Source organism: Salmo trutta, chromosome 4, assembly GCF_901001165.1.
Source record: "Salmo trutta chromosome 4, fSalTru1.1, whole genome shotgun sequence".
NCBI classification, from domain to species: Eukaryota; Metazoa; Chordata; class Actinopteri; order Salmoniformes; family Salmonidae; genus Salmo; species Salmo trutta.
This window is the reverse complement of record NC_042960.1, coordinates 37,284,588-37,300,571: the sequence shown is the minus strand read 5'-3', so window position 1 is coordinate 37,300,571 and position 15,984 is coordinate 37,284,588. Positions and strand designations below refer to the sequence as shown.

Below are 15,984 nucleotides of genomic sequence, written 5' to 3'. Positions count from 1 at the left end.
AAAAGTCAAGGGGTCTGAATGCTTTCTGAATGCACTGTAAATCTTTTGCCTTGCCCATTCACCCTCTGAATCGAACACATACACAATCCATGTCTCAATTGTCTCCAGGTTTAAAAATCCATCATTAACCTTTCTGCTCCCCATCCTCTACACTGATTGAAGTGGATTTAACAAGTGACGTCAATAAGGGATCATAGCTTTCACCTAGATTCACCTGGTCAGTCTGTCATGGAAAGAGCGGTTCCTAATGTTTTGTACACTCAGTGTATGATTTATTTTATGCATTTTATTTGTTGTGTTTTCTTTCCTGTTTCGACCCCAGGAAGAGTATCTAATTGGGCATCCCAATAAAATATTAAATACTAATACTACATCAGGCATGTGCATATGTTAATAGGCTGCATCGCAGATTGAGATTGCAGTGGTGGGCTCATCTGAAACACCTTGAAACCAAAAACCGGACAAAAGGGCCATGTAGGCTACTTAATACGTTGGAGTTGCAAAACTGCAGTGTATTTGAACAAATGCTGTGGCATGATACTAATGGATTATCAATCAATTTATTTAATGCAACTATACTCTATATACTCTGTCCTTTTCAGTTGTGTATTTTGTCCCCAGAATGATTTTGAATCTCCAAAGGCTCTTTGTTTATTGTCATTAGCAATAAACGGACATGTTTTATCACACCATGTAGTAATGTTGGAACCAGCTAAAACTGGTGCCTCTACTTCTCTATCTATTATTTGCACAACCATTATTTTGTGTCTTTAATTTGTGATGGAAAGCTTGAATATTTTTTTCATGCGATATTGTGTCTGCCCTACTCTTTCATAGCATAAAGACAAGCGCTTTTGTATACAAGCATTAGCCATCTAGCTTCTCACAGATTCAACTTGATTCACTAAAGCATTCAATTGCATGTTTTGCCGGGGTTTAAAAAACGGTTGCAAAATATTTTGCTATGGTGTGCTCCACTGAACACAACTTGGGTGTCTTTCTTGTACAGTAATCTTGTTCCCAGACACTTCTACCCAAATGTGCGAAGAGTCTGGTGGACCAACGCGTCAAACTTGGCCTTCAGTAGCCAATACAGCAAGACTGGGAGTTACTACCGGCGCATAGGCATTGGCTTAAATCGGCTTAAGGCCAACTTTGAATCGTTGATTTCTCAGGCTTACATGTGCTGGGCACAATAGCCTGTGGATGAGGTAACTTGTAAAGTAACTAGTTGATACTTTTAGTGGTAGAGGGCAATGTTTCCTCTTTGCCTTCTTTCACCTGTTTATTTATTTATTTTTATTTCACCTTTATTTAAATAGGCCATAGTGGCGAAATAATTACAATATAGCAATTAAACACTAGAGTGATAGATGTGCATAAAATGAGTGTGTAAGTAGAGATACTGGGGTGCAAAGGAGCTAAATAAATAAATAACAGTATGGGGATGAGGTAGTTGTATGGGCTATTTACAGATGGGCTACGTACAGGTGCAGTGATCTGTGAGCTGCTCTGACAGCTGGTGCTTAAAGTTAGTGAGGGAGATATGAGTCTCCAGCTTCAGTGATTTTTGAAGTTCGTTCCAGTCATTGGCAGCAGAGAACTGGAAGGAAAGGCGGTCAAAGGAGGAATTGGCTTTGGGGGTGACCAGTGAAATATACCTGCTGGAGCGCATGCTACGGGTGGGTGCTGCTATGGTGACCAGTGAGCTGAGATAAGGCAGGGCTTTACCTAGCAGAGACTTATAGATGACCTGGAGCCAGTGGGTTTGGTGACGAATATGAAGCGAGGACCAGCCAACGAGAGCATGCAGGTCGCAGTGGTGGGTAGTATATGGGGCTTTGGTGACAAAATGGATGGCACTGTGATAGACTACATCCAATTTGTTGAGTAGAGTGTTGGAGGCTATTTTGTAAATGACATCGCCGAAGTCAAGGATCGGTAGGATAGTCAGTTTTACGAGGGTATGTTTAGCAGGATGAGTGAAGGATGCTTTGTTGCGAAATAGGAAGCCAATTCTAGATTTAATTTTGGATTGGAGATGCTTAATATGAGCCTGGAAGGAGAGTTTACAGTCTAACCAGAGACCTAGGTATTTGTAGTTGTCCACATATTCTAAGTCAGAACCGTCCAGAGTAGTGATGCTGGACGGGCGGGTAGGTGCGGGCAGCGATCGGTTGAAGAGCATGCATTTAGTTCTACTTGCATTTAAGAGCAGTTGGAGGCCATGGAAGGAGAGCTGTATGGCATTGAAGCTCGTCTGGAGGTTAGTTAACACAGTGTCCAAAGACGGGCCAGAAGTATACAGAATGGTGTCGTCTGCGTAGAGGTGGATCAGAGAATCACCAGCAGCAAGAGCGACATCATCGATGTATACAGAGAAAAGAGTCGGCCTGAGGATTGAACCCTGTGGCACCCCCATAGAGATTGGCAGAGGTCCGGACAACAGGCCCTCCGATTTGACACTCTGAACTCTGTCGGAGAAGTAGTTGGTGAACCATGCGAGGCAGTCATTTGAGAAACCAAGGCTGTTGAGTCTGCCGATAAGAATGTGGTGATTGAAAACCTTGAAAGCCTTGGCCAGGTCGATGAATACGGCTGCACAGTATTGTTTCTTATCGATGGCGGTTAAGATATCGTTTAGGACCTTTAGCGTGGCTGAGGTGCACCCATGACCAGCTCGGAAACCAGATTGCATAGCGAAGAAGGTACGATGGGATTCGAAATGGTCAGTGATCTGTTTGTTAACTTGGCTTTCGAAGACCTTAGAAAGGCAGGGTAGGATAGAAATAGCTCTGTAGCAGTTTGGATCTAGAGTGTCGTCCCCTTTGAAGACGGGGATGACCGCGGCAGCTTTCCGATACGAAAGAGAGGTTGAACAGGCTAGTAATAGGGGTTGCAACAATTTTGACGGATAATTTTAAAAAGAGAGGGTCCAGATTGTCTAGCCTGGCTGATTTGTAGGGGTCCAGATTTTGCAGCTCTTTCAGAACATCAGCTATCTGGATTTGGGTGAAGGAGAAATGAGGGAGGCTTGGGCAAGTTGCTGTGGGGGGTGCATGGCTGTTGACCGGGGTAGGTGTAGCCAGGTTGAAAGCATGGCCAGCCGTAGTAAAAATGCTTATTGAAAATCTCAATTATCTTGGATTTATTGGTGGTGACAGTGTTTTCAAGCCTCAGTGCAGTGGGCAGCTGGGAGGAGGTGCTCTTATTCTCCATGGATTATACAGTGTCCCAGAACTTTGTGCTACAGGATGCAAATTTCTGTTTGAAAAAGCTAGCCTTTGCTTTCCTAACTGCCTGTGTATATTGGTTCCTATCTTCCCTGAAAAGTTGCATATCGCGGGGGCTATTCAATGCTAATGCAGTACGCCACAGGATGTTTTTGTGCTGGTCAAGGGCAGTCAGGTCTGGAGTGATCTGTTCCTGGTTCTAAGTTTTTTGAATGTGGCATGCTTATTTAAGATGGTGAGGAAAGCACTTTTAAAGAATAACCAGGCACACTCTACTAACAGAATGTGGTCAATATCCTTCCAGGATACCCAGGCCAGGTCGATTAGAAAGGCATGCTCGCTGAAGTGTTTTGTGGAGCGTTTGACTGTGATGAGGGGTGGTTGTTTGACCGCAGACCCATTACGGACGCAGGCAATGAGGCAGTGATTGCTGAGATCCTGGTTGAAGACAGTATTTGGAGGGCAGGTTGGTTAGGATGATATCTATGAGGGTGCCCGTGTTTACGGATTTGGGTTTGTACCTGGTAGGTTCATTGATAATTTGTGTGAGATTGAGGGCATCAAGCTTAGATTGTAGGATGGCCGGGGTGTTAAGCATGTCCCAGTTTAGGTAACCTAACAGCACGAGCTCTGAAGATAGATGGGGGCAATCAATTCACATATGGTGTCCAGGGCACAGCTGGGGCCAGAAGGTGGTCTATAGCAAGCGGCAACGGTGAGAGACTTGTTTCTGGAAAGGTGGATTTTTAAAAGTAGAATCTCAAATTGTTTGGGCACAGTCCTGGATAGTAAGACAGAACTCTGCAGGCTATCTTTGCAGTAGATTGCAACTCCGCCCCCTTTGGCAGTTCTATCTTGTCGGAAAATGTTATAGTTAGGGATGGAAATTTCAGGGGTTTTGTTTTTTTTCCTAAGCCAGGATTCAGACACAGCTAGGACATCCGGGTTGGCAGAGTGTGCTAAAGAAGTGAATAAAACAAACTTAGGGAGGAGGCTTCTAATGTTAAAGGAGCAGGTTTCTGGGCACGGTAGAATAGATTCAAGGCATAATGTACAGACAAAGGTATGGTAGGATGTGAATACAGTGGAGGTAAACCTAGGCATTGAGTGACGATGAGAGAGATATTGTGTCTAGAAACATAATTTAAACCAGGTGAGGTCACCGCATGTGTGGGAGGTGGAACTAAAGGGTTAGCTAAGGCATATTGAGCAGGGCTAGAGGCTCTACAGTGAGATCAGACAATAACCACTAACCAAAACAGCAATGGACAAGGCATATTGAGATTAGGAGAGGCATGCGTAGCCGAGTGATCATAGGGGTCCAGTGAGTAGCTAGGCGGGCTGGAGACACGGCGATTCAGACAGCTAGCGGGCCGGGGCTAGCAAGCTAGCAGAGGGGTCTTAGAGGGACGTCGCAACGGACGAAGTCTGTTGTAGCCCCCTCGTGCAGTTATGTCAGCAGACCAGTCGTGGTGGATCAGCAGGGCTCCGTGTAGTAAAAGGGTCCAGGCCAATTGGCAAAATAGATATAGTGTCCAAAGAAATTTGCCGATGGGCCTCTTCAGCTAACAGTCCGATATGCTCTAGACAGCTAGCGGGCCACGCCTAGCAGATGGTCATTCAGGGGACGTCGCGATGGAGGAGCCTGTTGAAAAAAAACCTTGGGCAGAATACGTCGGTAGTCCAGTCGTGATGGATCGGCAGGGCTCCGTATCGGCAGTAAAAGGGGTCCAGGCCAATTGGCAAAATGGTTATTGTAGCCCAAGGAGTGGCTGATGGACCTCTTCAGCTAGCCGGGAGATGGGCCTAGCATAGGCTAGCTCCAGGCTAATTGATGCTTGCTTTGGGACAGAGATGTTAGCCAGGAGTGGCCACTTGCATAGCAACTAGCTAGCTATGATGATCCAGGTGAAAAGGTTCAGAGCTTGCGGTAGAAATCCGGAGATATAGAGAAAAATAAGTCCGATATGCTCTGGTTTGAATCGCGCTGTGCAGACTGGCAAGAGTTGTCCAGGCTAAATGTTAGCAGTGGATAGCTGACTACAAGCTAGTAGCTAGTTAGCTGGCTAGCTTCTGTTGGGTGTTCCGGTTCTAAAGTAAAGAAAATAGCAGATCCATACCGCATTGGGTGAGGCGGATTGCAGGAGAGTATGTTGAAGTTGAGGTTAAGAAAAATATTTAAAAAATATATGCGAAGAAAAAAAATATAAAAAGATATATACACGGGACAAGACAAAGACAAAGACTGACTGCTACGCCATCTTGGATTTTTTTTGCAGTTCATCTGTAGCTCATTCGTACCATCACATTCTCCAGTAAAAACATTCTGGGGGGTTATTGTACACAAACCTGTTGATGCATCACCTGTCTCAGTAAACACACAAATGACTGTGGCGCATCCCAAATGGCACCCTATTCTCTATGTAATGCTATATAGTGCACTACTTTTGCCCAGGGTCCTGGTCAAAAGTAGTTCACTATGTAGGGAATAAGGTACCATTTTGGTCATCAACGAGATGTTATGAGATATTAGTGCTAACTGACATAAACAGCAGAGGCAGTTGGGTTTTTAACTAACAGCTTGTGGTAATGGACTAGATATTTGTGTCGAATTACACCAAGGTGTCTTGGATTTATTAGAATCATGTCTTTGCCTCAACCAAGGAGACTTTTGTTTCAAAATCTCCTTGGCAAGGCTCACTTTCAAGTAATTATTATACTGTTAAATAATGTTATTCCAGCCTGAGCTTTTCTCTGCGTAATACCAAAATGGTTTAACTTTACTCCTATGCAATTACCGGAATAGGCTAACTGAAGTTATATGTAACAACGTACAGTAGGCCTACAACGTAACTACACAGCTGTAGAGCATTACACGACTTTGTCGTGTTTATTTTGTACAGTTATACATCCATGATGGTTTTTAAAGTTACATGTTTAGGTTAAATGTCTAACTCAAGGAGAAACAAGAACAACACTACTTTTCTCTTTCATTCTCTTATGTCCTTCCTCTCACTCTGTCAACTAGCACCCAGGGTCTGTGAAAATACACGTATTTCAAAGCAGAAAATGATTCCTGTACCTCAGACATATCAGCATTTGTTAGCAATTTGGGAGATATGTTTGTTCACCACTCTCCACAGATGCAGGGTGAGTTTCCAAGTTCAGAAAAGGGATGGAGGAGCGAGCCAAGCATGATGCCGTAGGGCTTCTTGTTCTCTGCCAACCTAGAGTCCAGGCTTGATTTGAAAATAGCCCATTATGTAAAAACCAAGTAAACGTTTGGAGACTAGTACATTTAACTTTACTCTGAGTGTTTAAGCTTTTTGGCAGATGAGCCAAAGAAAGAAAGTTGAGCAGGCTAACAGGTGTCCTCAAACAACAGATCTTATGAGAGCAACTCAACAACCTCACACTCCCTGTCCTGATTTTACGGTACATTTACGCCAACTGCGGTGTCACTGTGGGGTGTGTTGAGCTTTCTTTTATGTGGTTTGTAAGGTGTATCTCTTTAAATGGTCCTCATCCCTGATTTGAGGCTGCATCCCTATTCTCTACATAATTCACTACTTTTGACCAGAGCGCTATGGGCCCTGGTCAAAAGTAGTACACGACATAGGAAATAGGGTGCCATTTGGGACACAACCCCTATCTAACAGCTTGTTCTACAACAATAGCTTGTTCTCCTATGAACCCACTATCAAGTGATGCACCTCTCAGGAAGTTGTTTGGACTATGCAGAATGTGTATTATTCACTTGTTAGGACTCCTGAATGTCCAATGATGTGCAAACCAAACCCTCAAACCAATCCCTTCAACTGTGCAAACTTGATTGAATTACTTCTCTTTTTAATCATCCTGTCATCTGCTTCTCCTACTCTGGACAACAAACAGTGTTGATCTAAGCCCTTTTACCGCTTTAATTTGTTTATTTTTAATAGGGTTATTGCTTAATTTCATGATTTGCAATATCGTCCAACACTTTGTAAAATGGCAGGCTGAGACATTTTGAGTTTTGACCCAGTTTTGCCGACAGTGAATGATGATGTTGGTGGTAGAGCCTAGCTGCCTAGGAGCAACAGAACAGGAGATGGATGTGCTCTTCTGAGAGAGGGTGCTGGTAGTGTTAGTGGAAATTATGAGGGTAGTGGTTAATATGGCTTCTTGTTTATGTCACACCCTATGACTAACACTACTCAATCAAACACCTGTTTTCACACTGTGTTTTCCACATAGAAATAATATTTCTACAACGAACATTCCCATTCAAGTCATTGTTCTGTGATGGATGGGCCCATGGCAAGTAATTATATTTCTATGGTTTTCCCTTGGATAGGAGGGCTTGTCCAGCGATATCTAATTTAAAACTTACTACCCTGGGGGTTAACTCATTACTTAACTCTTGTGTTTCAGAGAAAGACCTGGATAGTTTTTTCTCCGTGGGACGATTATTTCACTCAGGTAGTATAGATTAAGGTTTAGAGTTAAGCCAACCCTGCCACATATAAACCAGGCATCCATGTTGGGAGGTTTTGTAGATCTTAGGAACTCATATGCATTTTAAAAAGCCTGGCTTTCTCATAGTACTCACTTAGGTGTGCTTACATTTGATGAACAATCATCTAGAATTGAGTGCAACTGCTGTAAATAGTGTACCTGGAATATCAGATGATAATAGTGGTCATTCACTGTATTATTGAAACTATATATTTAATTTATTGAAATCCATCACCTCCCAACATTGTAAAACATTTCCAAACTGCCACCAGTTCAATCTTCTATGGTATGTTCACATGTTGAAATACAGTATATCTTTCAAAGACAATTATCTTCTATCTAGATGTGTTAATTTTATAGGAAAAGAATGGTTGGAAATGTACAATTTCATTCAGTGTTTCTCTTTTGGATGTGTATGTAAGACTTCACCTTTAATGTTTTAATGATTCACTGTACATTGAGAACCAGCCTTTTGAATTTCATAACCAAATGTGGATCATTCAACCTCATTAATGACCTTGACATAGGAAATGAAAACGTGCCATAGAAACCCCCATAGTCGTCCAAAATCCACCCTGCAGTGAAGAGATATATCTTTGTAAGAGCAGGACCCATGGGCTCCCCTGATTTCCAGACCCCGGAATCTAGAGCCCAGAGGTAGCTGGCTAGAGGCTTGCTGCTTTCCATCAGGAAACTGCTGCTAGAACAAATCTCACTCTCTGCCCAGCAATAATAACAAGCACCTATTTATCTCCTCCCCAACTAACCCACCACGCTTCACAACAAACATGTCAATCCCATCAGCCCTCAATAAACCTGTCACCACAGCACTCCTCACACACACACACACACACACACACACACACACACACACATACACACACACATACAACACATACAACACACACTCCACCACACACTGTGGTCTAGTCTCCCACAGCCAGATGGTATTAGATCAACTTACAGCTTTATCTTCAGTGTTCTTGAAGATCTCCAACTGGCTGTCTTCTCTTTTTATTTGTGCTTCATTTCCTTTTAAGCAGCAGGGTGCACGGAGTTATTTGCTTTAGCGGGCTAGCACCATGAAAGAGCTGGATAACTTGAGTAACTAATGAGAGGCCATAGATCTGGCTACTCCACTGTCAATTTAATTGAACTCTGCCAGGAAAATGTTAAAGATCTGTACTTTTTGTTGTTGTTGACTGAATGTACTGTTTTGAAAGTGGGTGAACAGTGCTCTGCTGCTTTTCAAATACAAGTGTGACCTCTGTTTATTTTTGTTTTAACAGGAAATGTTGGATTCAAAACGATCATTTGTTTTCTTGTTTTAAACATGGTATTTCGAATGAAGAAAGCTGTGTTTGAGATTAAGTTGTCCTGACCTCAGTAAATCAGTTAAACTAAACCACATCATTTATCTAGACACATTTGCCAGCCAGACCATTGAGAAGAGCAAATATGATGTTTTTTTGTGTTACTGTACCACTCCTATAAGGACATGAAGTCATGTACCAGGCCTGCAAATAAAGGGCAGAGAAGACACAGTCATTACCAGATTAAAGAACAGCTCCAGTGACCTCTGATATGATGAATATAATGATTGCAGACAGACATGTTTTTATGAAGTTGAAAATGTACCCATGTCGTAAGAGATTCATATGTGTCCATGTCATAAGTAGAAATAGCTACTGCCTCATGATCCATGACGTTTCCTATGACCCAGGCTCCAACAGAACCTTACCAAAAATGTCATTTTCTCTCATTGCTTTCCGCTAGTTGTTATTTTAAGCTTCATGATACCTAAGGATCTTAGACCTTGTCTATAGATGATCCACAGCTAAATGAATATGAAAGAAAGTAAACATTGATTACTACACTTTTTGTTTTAGTTTGTATTCATCCGTTTTGCAATGTTTTGTTCCTTGTTCTCTAGCCATCAACATTATACTTAATCTCTCTCTGTCGCTCTCTTTCTCTCTTTCTCTCTTTCTCGCTCTAGTGTATGACAAACAGGGATTCTTGCTGAAGTTGGATGGTAATCTGTAAGTATTCCCTTAATACATTCTCTTTTCCAGTGTGTTGTGTTTTACCCCTTCACCTTGCTTTGTGTGTTTTGGCTACATGACGTTCATGTATGTTTTCGGTAGCCTCGACAGTCATCAAACTCTTAAGACTGTTACTGCTTCGGCTCCTTATCGCAAGTATTCAGAGTTATTTAACAAGATAATTATTTTTGTGTGTTAATGTGTGCTTGTTAATGATTAAATCGATTAGTTATATGTACGAGCATGATACTAGCAACGTCAAGGTTGTGGGTTCCCTTCTCACAGGGGGGTCGTTCATTTCATTTCAGCAAGTCATGACACCCAGATTGCTCTGAAATCGTTTCTGTAGTTAGAAAAAAATAAGCATTCCGGAATCATTATTTTGTTGAAATATTATTTGATCTGAGAAGTTAAGCTAATTGATTTCACCCATATTAGCCATTTTAATTTCTAGGATTCATATAATATTCATTAATTATAGTACCTAGCATCTTAATCGAACCAAACTTTTTTCTAACAATGAGTTAGACATGAGGAATCCAAAGAAGTGGTCCAGGGACTTGCATTGATTTGTGACACAGGTGCAAAAAAGTTAGCATTTGAAACAGTGGCCAGGTAAACAAAACCAAAGCATGGGTTGCTGTCATACCAGCTCCCCAGCGGACTGCCGCACAGAAGAAATATCAGCCTGCGCAGAGAAGTACGAGATTGACTCAACTTTGTAGAGTTAACTATCAACGTTTTGCTTTACCTTGGGAATTGTGCTCAAATCAACACAATATTAGCCACTTCAATGTAACATACCGAAACAAAACAACTATGCAAGACTTAGTATGTAAAACTAACTGCAATAGATTTTATTGTAGGCAGAGTGCATTGGAGTAGGATTCAATTGCATTGACAGGCACAACTCAGCCCGCACTCTACATAGACCGGTATGCCATAACCAGTCAGAGCTAAAGTAGGCCTATATGCAAATACCCATTACCATATATGGATCTGTGCCATTCACTTTGAACTGTTCTGTGTTTACAGCATGAGCGGTGACGAGTAGACATGCTTGTTTTGAGATCAAAGCGAGAGCTGCATATGCATGTGCACATTTGATCATATTCTTTGCTAGTTAATCAGTTATTAGCCTTGTTATAGCTAATTTCTAGTCAAGAATGTGGGAGTGGTTGCTTCCTACAAGAGCACAACATGTGTGCATTTCTAGACATCTTTGAAAAGCAAGTCGGGTAAAGAGCTTTTTTTTATGTGTTAAAAGGGCAGTGTTGTATTTTGAGACGGTCTTGAATAAGCTAAGTAGCCAATAGGCAGAGAATAGCATAATTTGTCTGGTTCTCTTTAATAATGGTATGGGAATAATAATGCATTTTATTTTGTAAAGTGGTTTCTTGCATGAAACACAACATTTTCAGTCACCTCCTTGTCTGAAGGACAAGTGGATAAACAGGTTAATGTCAAGCCCGGCATGTTTTTTTCAAAAGTCTCACGGAATGTAGACCTACATTTAACGCCACACATTTGCTGCTACTGTGGGCTGAATAATAGAACAGCTGTTTCCATGTTAATGTTATGGGATGCATTTTTCTCCATAATGTTTTTATGGTAGGCCATTCTGATCAAATAGCCATGGTTACTTACTTGGCCACTGTTTAAAACTAACTTAAATATTTTTGGGGTTAATTTCCTGCAATTCTACACGTTTTACCATGGGGTGGAGAGAAATGTTTGCAGTTGTTATTATGATATCTGACTGAGAGTGACTAACAAAATCAATGGGGGCCCACCGGTCAAAAATTTGACCATGATTACTGCAAGTTTAGATTGCTGACCGCAAGACTAACTTACAATCTAAAATATTTTAGCTGATGGCTTATTGAGTGACTTTCAGTGATGAATGGTTATCCCAATTTGAGCCCAGAGTTGACCAAAGTTACCTCACTAACTCCTCAAACCTGCTTCGTAGGATACCCCTCTGGTCCATAGACTGCTTACAGTTTTTCTGCTTAAGAAAACCAATGTAATTTGAGTGAACTCTCCCTTTAACAATGGGGGGGGGGGGGGGGATTCAGGATGTAGGACGGGACAAACCCAACAACTTCAATGACACATTTCTCTGAACAGGGGGAAAAAAACATCACCAATTCACTGAGAATACTGTACATTACATAGGATGAAGAAACAATACTCAGAGCCGCCGCTCCATACTACTTGTTAAATATAGAAAACTGATATCATATACACATTGTTAGTTTAGCTAGGTACAAAATTTATTCAATATTATATGGATCTTATGAATTAAAATGGCCAATTTGGGTGCAATCAATTAGGTTACCGTAATTTCCGGACTATTAAGTGCACCTGAATATAAGCCGCACCCACTGAATTTAAAAAAATATATTATTTTGAACATAAATAAGCCGCACATGTCTATAAGCCGCAGGTGCCTACCGGTATATTGAAACAAATGAACTTTACACAGGCTTTAACGAAACACGGCTTGTAACAAAAATGAATAGGCTTTAACGAAACACGGCTTGTAACAAAAAATAAAAAATTAGCAGTAAGCTTTAGTTGTCTTTTTGCACTGAGTCAATTCCTCACACTGCTGTTTCCAACGTCTTATCATCGACTCATTAAGACCAAGTTCCCGTGCAGCAGCTCTATTTCCTTTTCCAACAGCCAGATCAATTGCCTTCAACTTGAAAGCTGCATCATATGCATTTCTCCGTGTCTTTGCCACGATGAGGGTGACAAAATGACTACCGTAATCAGAATGATGGGAAGTTTGAGAGCGCTCGATTTAATCTAAACAGTAAACAAAAAAGTTGTTTGACCTTAACCCGTTCGGCAATTTCATTGGTCTAATGAAAGCTTCATGCCGCCAAAAAACGGAGAAAAAAATGTGAAAGCGGGAAAAATCCATATATTAGCCGCGTCATTGTTTAAGCCACGAGGTTCAAAGCGTGGGAAAAAAGTTTTGGCTTATAGTCCGGAATTTATGCGAATTAAATTATATTTCAACAAAATAATGTTGCAGGAATGCTAATCGTATCTGTTTCTAACAACATCAACTATTTCAGAACAATCTGAGATGGTGGAACGACCCAGGGATCACATTCATAAAATGCATGAACTCAAACGTGTCTGCTAAGTGGAATAGATTAGTATTACAATGCTATGGTGTTGTGCCCTACTTTTCCCCAACTGATGTAGTTCCTCTGGCTTGTCTGTTTATTAGACTAAGCTATGGACTGAACAGGTTATTAGCGATGAGGTTAAAAGCTGCTGTTCAGAGCAGTAATTAATATCAATGCGTGTAGTTTTCAGAATATGGGCCTGGCGCTCTGGTTACGTCCCAAATGGCACCCTATGCCCTTCATAATGTCTACTTTTGACAAGGGCCTATAGGGCTCTGGTCACAAGTAGTGCACTATGAAGGGAATAGGTTTGCCATTTGGGACACATCTTGTCTGTGAGGTCAACCGTTTTCTCTTTACTTAATTGATCTGTCGACAACTGGTGCCCTCACCAACGACCAGCCCCACCTCGACTAGAAACCATTTTCCTAATAATTTTAGGGGCCTCTTGGGGATATATTTAGCTTGCTGGAAACAGAGGGATACTGTAATTCCTGGGGCACTTCCTGATTTAGTTCCTCGTTTTAGATTTGGTTCATTAAGAAATGATAGCAGCCATGACTGAATTCAAACGTGAGTTGGTTTAGGGGTGTGGTTTGATGTGGGTGTCGTGTGTTCGTAGGTGGTAAGAGTTAAACAAATGATTTAGCCAATTAGCTTCTTTGGATAAACTCATCCCAAGGCTTGAATTGCTGGCGCATAGAGCCTGGTAACACTGAGGGACTGTTTGGAATTCAGGGGTTGTGGATTTACTGAGTGACATGCTAATCAATTCAAATTCTGTTAAGAGGCGCGCGGCTCTAAATCGAGGCGGGAGAGGGTTGTCACTAATTAACAGAACCACAAAGTCATAAACCTTGCCTATTTCTAAAATGCCTCTTCTTAAAATCAGATTTTAAAGCTAACACTAACCACACTGCTAACCTTATGCCTAACCCTAACCTTAAATTATGACCAAAAAGCACATTTTTGTAGTCCATTTTTACTTTGTGGCTGTGGAAGCTAGTGGAAAACAAGATGTTCTATCACATGAACCATATTATTTTGGGGAAGCACAATTGAGTTGGGCATATAAAGTTTATATGTAAAAACTATTTCTAAGATGCATACTTTCAGATTTTCAAACTCACTTCCTTAAATCACTTGCGCTGCTTGAACTTTGAAGTCCACAATGTAGGGGGGAGGTTCTAAGGGTTGCACTAGATGGTGATGAACAGAGATTAGCCAATTAAAACCGGCGGCTGTTTGACGCTCCTGCCATAAGTGCTCATTTGAGTGGATGAAAATAGACTAAGTCGAGGAGTGAAGTTGGGGGAGGTGCATCTGACAGCCAAGTCTGACACTGGTCTGGTTTCTAACAGCAAGGCTAAGTGCAACATGGCAGCGTTGCCATTCTTTACAAAAGGTTGTTCTCCAGCCACCATATCACACACTTAAACTGAGAATGTATGTGTGTACATTGTACAATAAATTGGTGAAAGAGAACCTAAAATATCACATTAATTTGTACATTTCTATTGTATACATGAATTGTGGCAAAGTTGGTTCCTGTTTCAGTCACGTCTTTGGTCACGTTCGCGTGGGTCAAACAAAAGCACTCTAATGATTGGTTGACAAAAGTGCCTCCCACAATGCAGGCGATGACTGCAGGATAAAGTTGGTGAAGAGCCTGACAACTGCAGAGTCGGAACTTGTATCCCCATAATGCAACACACAGCTACGATGGTCACCAACTTGACAAAAGGGATCCGCTCTGAAAGCACCCATAGCCTCCCATTCAAGTTCCATTCTGAGCCGCTGTAAAACCAGATGTGCAACTTGTTACGTTTCCCAGCAAGAAAACCAAAAATGATGCCCAACACAAGGGGGAACGAACGGTCACTGACCAACAACCAAAACAGGTAGGGTTTTAGGAGGCGTTCTGATAGACACTCATGGGGTTGTCTACTGAAAGTTGACTAGCAACAACAACTTGAACCGAAAAGACACCCACCATGAGCATCCAGTAAATTTGCCCAAGAAGAGGCAAACAAAATAAAATCCCACACCAAACTTAGACAGGAAGCAATCAAAAAAGTTGGAGCAAAACAAAATTAGACAAAGGAACGTTTTTCTAGAAATCAAATAGGGAGCGCCAACTTAAGGTCTCTCAAAACAACTGTAGCTCTGAGCTAGCCACTTTCAAATAGCATTTGGGCCGGCACAGGTGAAACACCTAATGACCAATCGGTGCGCCCTACGTGGTAATATTCTATATGTCCAACCTCAAAACATAAATGGAAAAACCTAAACCTGTAACACCTTCCCCCTTGTTTTTCTTGGACAAGTTTGCTCACCACCAACAGAAAACAACTTCCATTGCACAACACAACCAACTTAAATACTTCACTACTTAAATGCGTTGCCTTCTACAAAATAAAAATGGCGTATACTGGCTGTCAACAATTAAAAACAAGACAAAACACCTGTTTTATTTATTCTTAAATGTGTGTATATATATATATACATATATGCTCTGTTTTTTTTTTGTATTTCACAATTTTTTCTTTTTTGTACCCCTGTTTTTTTTCTTCTTTCTATAGTTTTGAAAAACTCACGTACGCTTCTAATCTCTCGTCCCCTTTGGAACGAGCCCAAAGAAAACAAATCTAAAATACGGGAAAAATGTGTACTCAAGAAATTGTGAGCCAGGGCAACACACTGGCTAAACACAAAACTCATCGACTGCCCACCCTTGTAAGACAATCAGCAACCAGGTTGTCCTTACCATGGGCATGTCTAATTTCAAGGGGAAACTCTTGAAATATCCGTAGTAACTTTTATCTAGTGATTTTCCTTAGTGGAATGGCCACAGGGAAATGAGTGGCAGCACACATTATGGTCAAGAGAAACTGGTTACCACTCTTTGCTTTGGGCAAAAAACCAACACAATCCACCAGAACCCTGCTGAACGGTTCGTAAAAAGCAGGATTAATTACCAGAAGAAATTATGCAAGATACGGTCATACCTCTTGTTGACCCCAATATGGCCTGCCACGCTACCATCATGAGCCAACCTCAGTA

General features: G+C 41.5%; 1 protein-coding gene across 6 annotated transcripts in view; it reads left to right on the top strand.

Annotated features, from left to right (window-relative positions):
* Window positions 1-15,984, top strand: part of LOC115192312 (CMP-N-acetylneuraminate-beta-1,4-galactoside alpha-2,3-sialyltransferase-like) — a 101,096-nt gene that overhangs the window by 7,883 nt on the left and 77,229 nt on the right. For 5 of the 6 annotated variants that reach the window (XM_029750655.1, XM_029750658.1, XM_029750653.1 and 2 more), the window contains exons 3-4: window positions 7,647-7,694; window positions 9,730-9,772. In XM_029750655.1, coding sequence (XP_029606515.1) covers window positions 7,647-7,694; window positions 9,730-9,772 — 91 coding nt within the window. The remainder of the gene's footprint in view (window positions 1-7,646; window positions 7,695-9,729; window positions 9,773-15,984) is intronic. The other variant, XM_029750657.1, reaches the window with a different exon arrangement.